Here is a 12,293-nt window from a genome sequence, read left to right on the forward strand (position 1 = left end):
CTTTGAACCGGTGTCTACTGTTGTTTGTAGTTTTTTTGATAGCTTAAAAGTTAAATGCTATTAAAAGCGTCGAACTAATAAAAGCCTCAAATCTAAGCAGCTAAAGTTTTAGTAAAATGTATTAATCTAGAAAAGTATGAAATCAAACAAATATAGTTATAATTTTTCTTTTATCTGCATAACTAGCTGTTCCCGTGCGGCTTCATCCGCATAAAATTATGAAAACTTTATTTTATTGTTTACATGTGTCAAATTATCAATTGCAAATGTCAAAATGATATGACATGCGGACAAATCATGGCAACCTTGCTTCCTTGATGTTGGCAGCAACTTATGGTCTCTTTCCGACATTAGGGTTTTTATCCAAAATATTTACCCCTTAAATTTAACGGCGTGAAAGTACATAGCCTAAAGCGTGACGTAAGTGTAGGGCTTTTTATTAAAATAAGAATTTTCCAAAAATATACTGTAATTGTTGACATCTTAGGCAACAAAGAAGTGTGTGTTTACGCTTTATTGTAATAGTATAGATATAGATAACTGGTCAAAATAAAGCAAACAGATTATTCGAAAAAATATTGCATTTCTATTTACATTACTACACTAGAATAGAATTATATTCAAACATTAGGCTTATTTTTATATAATCAGCTGGACGAGACGTAATTCAAAATCGCTTTGAGTCTTAAAACTTGCTCCGAACTAGAATCCGGTTCCGAACATTTGCGTGATGGATGGTCGGGCACTTGCACGCGTTAATACCAAAGGAAACATTTTTATCGTCCAACACACGTACATTTAATTACAATCACATTACATTGCTCGCTTGTACTTACAAAATCAAACAGCATTACTATGAAGTGCAGTAATGAAAAATGAAATGCAATCTATATCGTTATACTCGTAGTGATGTGATTATCTTAGTGATGAGCGATAGTTCGTGTAAATCAAAATGGCGGTCTCCCAAAATACAGGTTTCTGTGATGATGGAGCGTAGGAAATTAGATGGGAGCTAGTAATGTAATATAACATAAGAATATACCAACAGATGCATACCAATGGAAATACGCAATACCAATAAAAACACTTTGTTACATGAGATGTTAGCTTAGACTTGATTCCTTAAAACATGTCCAAGGATTTTTGCATTTTTTACAGCAAATTACTGGTTTGACAAAAAATCATATTGTTTAAGCTGTGAATTAAAAAGGGAATGTTTTTCAGTCATCTATTCAGTACCTAAATTCACTAAATCCAAATAGGAAACAATTTACATATGAATACTAAATGAATAAAAAAAAAGAATTTGAATTTTATCATAGCATCGAACCTTGCGGAAGTCAACAATACAAATATGTTCTTTAATTTCATTGTGACATTTTTTCAACACTTGCCTCAAAATATTTACATAAAACTCCACCTGATCGCATTTGAATGAAAACGAAAATCTAATGCAATAATCGTCGTACCAATCGACATCCTGCTTCCGTACCTAATACAGGTGATCGTACCGAATTGAAAAAAAAACCTATTCATTCGATTGTCAAACCCTTACGTAAGCGACCAGTGTTTATCGTAATAAAAGACAGGAAAAAAGTACACAAAGACGAATAAATTTTTTTTTAGTACATACGAGTACGTACCAGTATTTAAGCTATGATATTTATCCAGCCATTTTTCTAGAATTAAATTCCTTAGAATATTAACTTCCTTTTGACTCTCACTTTGTAAAACATTATCCAAATCAAATTAGTAATGAACACATTTTACAAAATCCTTTACCACAAGTAAGGCAACTTTACAAAAAGCTGTAATTAATACCCCAAAGACAAAATAGTCCTTATGCAATAAATATATAGGGTCTAATTTTACATAAGTTGTTTTCATTAAAAAGAATTTTTAGTTTTAGTAATAAACGGATGCAATGGTCATTGAATAAAAACTCAAACAATACTCCACTTTTACTTTTTTTAGTAATTGCCGTGAATTTTCATTTCATGCGACCTTGGACTATTTTTGTTTTGTTTTGTTGGAACAATAACTAAAAACAAATGTCGAAAACATTTAAAAAATGACCCGGGAGCTATTGAAATTAATTTTATAGTTATATAGGTAGCCCGGTCTTTTTCATAGTTTTATTACTTTCAAGTTAAAACCGAAAGTTTCTAAGGCGCCGCCGTTTTTATTATGTTTTATTTACGTTTGATTTTATGGCGACCCTCTTTTGTTTCGTTATTTCAACTCACCGAAAACTTTTCAACAATTCCGTTAAATAGTTTTAAGTGAACGCGAAGTATTTAAGTTGTTTAAAATTTAATTATCGAGTAAATTGCACCCGGCTCAGGACAATGACGTAGGTTTTCAATTTCATAAACTGAAAGTTACTTTGAGGTGCCGAATATGTTTTATGAGATTTTAGATACGTCATTGCAATTACCCTAATCTCCAATGAATTGTATTCCAAAATATTAATAAAGCAAGAAATGCACAACAAAAAAAAAAATTAAAAAGTAACCGATAAAAGCTTTGTAATCAATAATTTCACTAAAAAAGAGTTAAACGACATTGGTAACTTTCTTTAGAACTTTTAATTCGATAAAATTTTCCATCAAAAGATTTCAACGTTATCTATTTTAATATGACTTATATTATTTTGTGGATGTTTTCGTATGTTAAATAATTAGTTAAAGCAATGCATACAATAGTGGACCCCTGTGTGCGGACAGACGGACATCTGCTCCGTTTCTATAGTTTATTGTTACTCACGATGCGTTTATAAATATATGCATATACGTGTTAGCAAAAGCCCGTGACTTTGTTCTTGATATTATTTTACTATTTAACGAATTCATATTTATGTTATTGTCCATAAATGTTATCATATCAATTGTTTGTTATACGTATTGCTTAAAAATTATAAACTAAATAAAAAAAATAACTTAGCAAAAAATCTGTATTTATGTTTTTGTTTTTTATATAAATGTACTGGTAATCAATAATATTAAGTTATACGAAATGACAACATCCTTATTAAAAGTGCGTTGAGGTACATATTTATATTTATGTATCAGTCAATATGTATGTAAGTTTGTATACACCAGTCGCGATACATGTAACGAGTTACCAAACAAGCTGTCGGAAATTATTATAAGTATCAATTTTTGAAAATAAATTTCTTTTTGGAATCAAGTGTCAAAATACTTTTTTACCTAATTGACATGATTAACTTTTTGCAGCGAAGAATTAAGAAAAAAGTGTGTTGAAGCGAGATCGCTCCCCACCGGATCCGGCGTGCATACCATTAGGCACCCTCATTTACGTCTGGTCAATGACAGCCCTGTTTTAATCAATAACTTCTTTTTCGCGCGGCGTCCTTGGTTTTTTTTCCCCGGCGCGACTTTTTCTGCGCGTATTTCGTTTGTTATGTGTCAATCGGTTCGCGATTTTTTCCAAGACGCAACGCGTCCCTCGAACGATACCTCATTTTCGACGATTCCGCAAAAAGCTCAAGCAAAAAAGGCAAAAGCTCGGCCAAAAAATCGTCTACCGAACGATATCTCGTATCGCCGGTCTTGTAGCCATTTTAATTATTATTTAATACCGAGGGACGAGCACGTGGCGACTTGCGCTGTCCCTCTCCCCCGCGCCGGCTGAGCGCATTCGCTGCGCCCGTCTCGCTCGCACCGAGCCCACTTACACACATAAAAATCGTGAATAATAAAAAAATGTGTACACATTTTTTTCGCCTTACCACCGCTGCTATGTGTGCGTGTGGCCTCACGCCGCCAGAGCGGGACAGCGCTTTACAACAGAATGAAGAAGAATGTCCCCCACTCCGATTTTTTAAGCTCCGCTGTCGATGTCGGCGTTCGTGTGATTTTTTTCATTTTATGTGTTAGTGTACCCCTCGCTCGGTGTAGTTCACTTTTTCTACTATAGATCTGAATTTCAGTCTCGTTTTTGCCGCGTCGCTCTAAAGGCGGGCTCGCGAGCGTTTTGTATTGCATTATTATTGTGGACGCGAGCGGCGGCCGGCACCTCTCGGCTTGAGCAGAGCCGGCGTCTTGAGGCACATGTCTTGCGGACTCCTAAGAGCTGCAGCCGAGACGCGAGCGCGAGTGCGACAGGGACGGGGCGCCCTCACGTGTGCTGTCATACCCACAACTATAATATATAGCACACTAAAATATTGAGCACAAAAAAATCTGGCAATTCGGATCCTAGTACCGACGACCGGCATTCATAATTTTACCTCAGGGTCAACTGTACGGCTCCGGTGTTTTTTCCTCGCCGGCTTTTTTAAATGTTTATTTTCACGGAGCACGTGGATTTTTTGAGACATTTTTGCGGATCCTCCGCGGACTGCCTTCCGGACGTGTTGTGACGCCTAGTGTTACCTTGTTATGTGATATATATTTTAGTGACATTTAGATAGGAACAAACTGTGATTTTTAATGGTGATATAGTTGGTGATTTGGAAGATAAACGGATAGTGACAGGTATGTTGATTTTTTTTTATTAATTTGAAGTCACGACTACGAGTTAGAGGCGCAGGAGTAACTCTGGGAGGGGGATATTTTACGAAGTTTCCCCCCTTAGAAGATAAATGTCGTAATTGCGAGACGACTGGGCGGACGTCTGTCAAAGTCGACCTTGAATTATGCCCAGACTATAAATACGGAAATATTTTCGTGCAGTGTACGTGATGATGCTTGTTTTAAAAGATTATTTTTAATGTTTCTATACTTTTGCCCTTGCATCTTTGAACTCTTTGTTTGTCAATACCTATTGCAGCACAATTTTAAATTACATAATCTCCCCTTACACTTGAAGTTTATATCCTAAACACGACATTAATTGATTATTTTAAGAAATAAATAAACTTGTTTGACATTACGTCATAATTTAAAAAAATATTGTAAGGAATTTTTTTTCATCAGGAATATGCAAATGAATAATATAATAATTAATTAAATAAAATATTGCAAAAACATGTTATTCTAAAATGAAGATTCTCTAATATTTATAAGTAAGTTACTCGGAAAATTTTGAAACATCTTAAAGATTTTTTTTATTTAAAATACATAACTCAAAGACCAGCATGATACGAAACTAATTACTCGCCGACTTCCCTCAAACCTGTAGACGATTACATATCTTAAAGTTAATCATTCGTGAGGTCCAAGTTATCCATTGCCAAATTAAATTATTGTAATTACTACCATTAAAACCATCCACTACTCTTATTTGTTAAACAATAAGGTTTATTTTTTAAGAAAAAGTAGTTCCGCAACTGCAACATAAATTTGTTGTCTATTCTGTATGCGCAATTATTATCTTTGACAGGAGTGTACACTTGGCTCCAAAAGTACAATCAGCAACATAAATGTAATGAGACAAAATATTATATTATCAAGATATTTAAAAATAACCGAGATCGCAAATTTTAAAAGAACGTTTCGGAGTTTCGATGTCACAATGTGACTTAAAGTTCATTTAGATTATCTTTGATACCATCTATGTTACCTTTTTATCAGACAAAGATATCCCAGATCAATAAACTTAATAAAATACGACTTTAAATATTAATATGTATCTTAATATTGTTAATAATTTAATTTTATATCCGAGATTAAACTAATTTAAAGATAATTTTAAAACATTTTCAACCAAACACGACCTTGATTTAATAATAAAATTGTTAAAAACATAGCAAATAAACTTTAAAAAAATGCAAAAAATATACATTTTTCAAGTCAAGATGCTTTAGGCGTTACGATTCTTTCTGTTTAAATTTACATAATTATGTTTTAAAACTTGATATTAATAGAATTAAAGAGCCTAGGCCAACAGTAGACTGTATTATAATTATGCACGGATCGTTAATATAATTTAGTTGAGGCTGTACGTGACTAGTGGGGGCTCCGCGGCATGTGGGCTACGGGCTGGAGCATTGACACAGCCTACGTCTACTCGTCACCTGCTTCGACACCGCAAAAAAACGGACAAAAACGCTATCGTTTTTTTCCCCACTCTAAATCTAGTTTTAAATTAGCAAACAACTAATCAATTAAAAATTTGTCTTCATGATTGTACTTCGACAGACGTCCAAACAATTTACGATGTTAATTTTTCAATATTCATTTGTTTAATTCTATTTTTTAAACACGTAAATTAAAAAAATGTATTTCTTCCAGCAGATTGAAAATCAAGGATCTCGAAAATTCCATGACAAACAAAATAGTTGCCAAGAGGATAAGACAGAAAAAAAATATTTTTATAAGATAGTGCCAAATACCAATTAGATACGAAACTGTTATATAACTTAGATAGAATTTTTAATTATAATCCATACAAGATGATGGAAGGAAGAACGATCGACTATCGACCAGATGGCGGGGGATTAGATTATCACAACTCGCCTTTAATGGCTGAAATACCCGTAGACAATTACTCACATATACATAGAAGTATAGAACATTTAAGATCTATAGGTGTGCCGCCGCCTTTAGACCACCATAGACATCTAGCGACGAATTTAACAGACTTAAGAAGATACGAACACCCTGATGATATACCAGAGATCAAGCCATCAGTACTACGATTGTCCGAATTTAAAAATGGCCTTCAAGATATTAGAATTCACAATGACCAAGAGAATGATGTTCATCGACAAATGACACCTCAGGACGATGGCCCGAAAGGATATAGTGCTCCTTCAACACCATTGTCAGAAAACGGCGGTCAAAGCATACCAGAGGAAAAGGTTAGATATAATTATTTAATAAATCTATTTGTATACATTTTTATTTATATATCGAAACAATTATTAAAATAACCTATAAGGATATCTGACCTAGTAAACATAAAACAAAATATTTTTTTATAGTCGACTAGCGTCTGCATAAATTCCTTTTAGTACTATAACTGTCATGTCTTGTTACTTTACAATGCTAAGAAATTGTATATTTTCAGACAGAAGTAACCTCGATAACATCGGGTCAAATATCCTTGTTAGACTATAGCTTGTTAAAATATCGTTTTATTCCGTGTATCATATATCCGCAAAAGTCCTCAATATATGTTAATATTTATACGTTTCGTGTTGATACATACTTGTTCATTTGAATTACAATTTTTCTTCCTCAAAGTCAAGAGTACTCGTACAGCCAAACACAGCGTTGACTTTTGAATAGTACTTATTAGTACAGTATTTGCGCAGCGTCTACTTCCTTGTCTATTAATCTTTTATCTGTATTATTTGTCCTTCGATTAATTTTTAAATTGAAACTTGACTTAATAATGTAAGTTACTGTGAAATTCCATTAGAGAAAACTTGTTGGAACATGACTCTGTTATTTCTAAAAGACTAGACTGTCCCACCACTGACTGAATAGAGGCTCAGGTAATTTAAAAATGACATCACTGTCAGATAAGGGATTTACGATTTGGTGGGACAGGTCCTAAGAGGGATGGAAATATGCTTTTATACAAATTGATAAAAACCCAGAGGTATGATTTAATTACCTCTGTCCCCGTAGACAGTGTCTTCAATGGCGCTAGTGTGCCAATTATGACACGCTTTAATATACTTATAAGAAAAAAAACGACATTCCATTACAGTAAAATGTTTCTTATTAGACATATATGCTATTATAACCAGAATTTATTTAAAACCAGTTAATACTAAGTGGAATATTTAATATTGTACTTAGTAAATATACCACATTTTATTTATTAGGTAATAATCCATCCATGACATACATCATATTGAAGAAATTACCTTTACAACTGTCAATCAATTTAAACTAAAAATTTCCTTTTGCAAAAGTTTAGAAATATTCAGATTTCTTACTACATAACTCCAAAACTACTTAATAGATTTCGATGAAATTTATCACAGGTGTAAAACTTAGTCTGGAAGAACAGAAGTGTCATCTTAACAATTTTATTTTTAATTTTACGACGAATTCTAAAAGCTAGTGAATCTTATCTTACTAATATAAATGCGAAAATTTCGAAGGACGGATGTTTCTTAGAGTTATCGCCTAAAATCTTAATGAAACTTGGCATAGATCTAAAGAACAGGAAGAACCCATAGGTTACTTTTTCTAATACCACGCGGACGGAGTCGCAGGCGAAAGCTATTAATACAAAGTAGGGGTAGTATGTGATTTGGTATTGAACGAAAGTCTTTAGTTGCTAACGTTTCGCCTGATGAGTGCGGATGTGCCTTGGCATCCAAGGTCAGGCGCACAGGTCGCACAAAGGTTGTATAGGACGCCTATTGTTTGTTCACTCTCGTATTTAACAGTTACCGAGACGTTTTTCGTTAACGCCATCTTCCGGGAGCGATATGAATCTGTCTTAATACATCGTTACTCTCCGTTAATTCGCATTTACTTGGTTATATTAATTACTATGTGAGATTTAATTTTATTATATGTTCACATTTAAATCGTAACCATTGTATTTATTATGATTATTATTCATAAATGCGAGTTATTTGAATAAAAATTCATATTCGTACGTCAGTCGTAATATTTAGATTTACTTAATCCTTTGTTTCTAGTTAGAAGAAATTAGTATGCAAAATGTTTAGTAACAATACCCAATTCTTGTTTAAAATTTGAATAAACATACAATTAATGCGTCGTCTACGTTTTTAAGTCTATGGTTTCTTTGGTCGATTTTAATCCATCAATTTTTTCTTTTATAAAACTATCATACGAATGTTTTGTTCATTTTTTAAAGTGTATTTGTAACATACTTCTTTTATAGAATATTGAAAATAAGATAGGTATAAATCATGTCCTTCGCGATTTAATATTTATCATTTTCCTTATTACATTTTGCTAAACAAATCTTACTGTAATATTATAAATGCGAAAGTTTAGATGGATGGATGTTTGTTAGAGTTTGTAGTTTAAATAGCTGAACAGATCTTGATGAAATTTGGTATAAACGTAGGTAATAGTCTGCAAGAACACATAGGCATACTTTTGATTTTTAATTCCACGTGTACGGAGTCGCGGGTGAAAGGTTACTACATATTTTTTAAACTAATAACAACTTCTATAAGACCCATGTCCGACTACCCTAGAGTAAAATTAGGAATCTTTTGTAAGGAGTCATTTAAAAGAGATTTAGTATAAAGTTCTAAGCTCTAAGTGACTTAATGCCCAACTTCGACAGTTCCACGCGCAAACGTTATTTATTTTATTTACGTTCACGTACACGTCGATTTAAAGACGCTATGTAAATTTTACCAATATGCCGTCTTTGCCCATTAATAAATATATGCCGATAAGATTGCCGCGTGACCCGGTAGACCGCCGAAATGTTACAAGGCCCCTGATAACATAAGCTACATTAAAATATTATGTAAAATCGACGCACTTTAACATATTCCGTACTTACAGTCAAGAATTATTTTTATTTTCAACTCAACAGCGAATGTATAAAACCAAAAAATCGATCGATTTAGTAGTTTTTGAGTCATTTAGTTGACAGTAGGGGATAGTAGTTTTTGAGTTTGTTGTCAACATTGACAATTAAATCTTTGTAATTTTAGATTGTTTTCTTTCAAAGGCCAAATTACAATTTAATAACCTTTATATGCAAGGAGAACGTTAGTTATGAGTGTGGAAGGATACACCGGTAGACCTAGAAAGAGATGGATTGCGTGAAAGGTGACATGATCAAAAAGGGAGTGATGACTGAGATGACGTATGATAGAGTTATGTGGAGGACAAAAACCTGTTGTGCTGACACTACGGGAGTAGAATAAAGAGGATGATGATGAAACCTTTATTTGCTATGTAGTTTTTTATTAAACAGATACGGTGTGTTCTATGCTTAATGCTAAAGTGACGTAAAGGCTAAATTCATTTTATATGGAGTCGATTTACATTAATATCTTTGTTTCGAGACATCTTGTGATTAAAGGTGATATTAATCTTGATCTTGTTATCAATCTTGTGGGATTTGATAAGGAATTTTGTATTCTAACAACACAGATGAAGGTTTAATTTTGTTAACTTATACTTGACTTATTTTTTCAATCAAAGTACGCCTTGAGCAATGAAAAAAAATGTTTTCAAATATTTCTTTTTTTATATCGTCAATAAAATATGTTCATAAAATATATGTCATAGAATATTCGTATTTCTTTTTAGTTAAGATCCTTTTCAAACGAACCCTTTAGCTAAATATATGAAGGAAACGCCTCTAGTTACTTAACTTGGGACACTAAAGGAGTTTTTGTGGACATTCCACAAACAATAGACACATCTTACTTCTTGCTAATATTATAAATGCCAAAGTTAACACGGATGGATGTTTGAGAGAACTTGTATCCTAAACGTCTAAACGGATCGCGATGAAATTTGGCATAGACATAGACCATAGTCTGCAAAAACACATGCTACTTTGTTTTTTAATTTCACGCGGACTTAGTCGTGGTCAAAAGCTAGTAGTTTAATAAACTATAAATAAGTTAAACGGAAAAAAATGTATCAGTATTATGTCAGAAGGATATTTGATGTCGGTTACTAGTCTGGTATAAAATTTGCGTATTGACATTAGGTATTTGCTGTACCGGTGACAATTCCTTATCACGTATTCAAGGAATGGCCGATCAAGGCCAGACGATTCTGTTACAATTTTATTCAATATGTGTTTCTAAATGCAATCGATTACGTTGTCTGGTACGTTAGCGAGGTAAATCACTTATTTGTTTAATAATTAAATATATAGCGTATTACCGCAGTTAAATATGTTTTAATTGTTAAGTCTGAGTGTAGATTTTTTATAATCCACACTTAAACCCTTTAACGTTGAATTTTAACTTAACAGTTCAATTCTTTAGTTAAAACTAAAGGTCTATAGCAGTCTTATGTCTCTTAGTTTGACATTTTTATATATTTTTAACTAGAATATGAAAATTTAAAAAAATCGCTTTTTAACAAAAAAAAAATAACACAAATTATTAAAAATGCCGACTGTATAGTGAAAACAGGTCTTAAATTGAACAGTGCGAACCATAAACAACTAAAAAATCATTAAACGATCCAGAAACTTCTCACGAAACAAGAAAAAAACTAAGTATGTCACTTCATGGATTATGTAACCATATTTTCGGGTTTCGGGAACATTGTTATTGTGACCTATAACACATTTTTTACCAGCCCCGAAATTTGACTTTCAATCTGCAAACAACCTCCAAAATTTATAAGCACATTTAAATCTGCCCCGATTGTGATGGAACATGTATATTTGAATTCGATTTCTCTGTATCACCTGAGATATTGAAAAACATTTGTCGAAGTACATAAACCGTAGATTTCCAATGTATCTTCTTATTATCTTACTAATAGTAATCTTCTTACTAATATTATAAATGCGAAAGATTAGATGGATGGATGTTAGAGTTTGCGTTCAAACTGCTGAACAGATCTCAATAAAATTTGCTAGGAATGTAGAGGATAATCTGTAACACATAGGCTACTTACTGTGTTTTTATATAATTCCAGACAGATGGCGACGCGGGCCAAGGCTAGTTCTATGTAATTGTTACTTAAATATGGGTTATTATATAACCAACATTATAGATAAAAAATGGATGGATGGATTAACCGATAGTAGGTTTAGCAAAACTTCTAAAAGAATCTAAATAAAATTTTGGAAAAGAAATATTACTGTCTGGGACATATAAACTTATAACTGTCATACTAATACAAAATTTTATTTAAGACCGCGCGGACGAAATCACCTGCTATAGCTTGTATTTTGTATTAAATCAACTAAAACAACAATCAAGGTACAACACTAAAATCAATATAATTTCGGCATTTGTCTATTTCCAAAACCTTGAATAAATACTTCACTTGTATTAAGTAGAAACTGTCACTGTATTGTTAATCTGTATTCATTGAATATCGTGAGTGTTGCCAGTACTCGAATCCATTAATTCCTTGATAAATTGATTTTAACAAATATATGTACAATGCAAATTTAACGAATGTAAATAAATCTTGTGTCTGAACTAATTTTGAGATAAATTAACATTGAATCTAAAAACACTTACTGTACTTCGGTAATATGTTTTAATTTAGAGGCAAGATTAATTTTCAAAGAACATAAATGAGTAAAAAATTAATACATACATTTACTAAAATATTCTTATACATTTATTTTTATTATTTTACATGTAATAAATTACATTATTAACAGTAAATGTTAAAAATATTACACCACTGGCTGCGAATTCTGATGACTCAAGCAACCAATGG

General features: G+C 32.5%; 1 protein-coding gene across 4 annotated transcripts in view; it reads left to right on the top strand.

Annotated features, from left to right (window-relative positions):
- LOC106111359 (zinc finger protein rotund) overlaps positions 1 to 12,293 on the top strand; it is a 133,028-nt gene that overhangs the window by 97,508 nt on the left and 23,227 nt on the right. Inside the window, exons 1-2 of one of the 4 annotated variants that reach the window (XM_013293406.1) lie at positions 4,018 to 4,499; positions 6,198 to 6,766. The exons of 2 other annotated variants lie outside the window; for them this stretch is intronic. In XM_013293406.1, coding sequence (XP_013148860.1) covers positions 6,359 to 6,766 — 408 coding nt within the window. In that variant the 5' untranslated portion in view covers positions 4,018 to 4,499; positions 6,198 to 6,358. Of the gene's footprint in view, positions 1 to 4,017; positions 4,500 to 6,197; positions 6,767 to 12,293 lie in introns of those variants that run through there. One more of the 4 variants, XM_013293405.1, reaches the window with a different exon arrangement.

This window comes from Papilio polytes, unplaced genomic scaffold, assembly GCF_000836215.1.
Source record: "Papilio polytes unplaced genomic scaffold, Ppol_1.0 DF824169.1, whole genome shotgun sequence".
NCBI classification, from domain to species: domain Eukaryota; kingdom Metazoa; phylum Arthropoda; class Insecta; order Lepidoptera; family Papilionidae; genus Papilio; species Papilio polytes.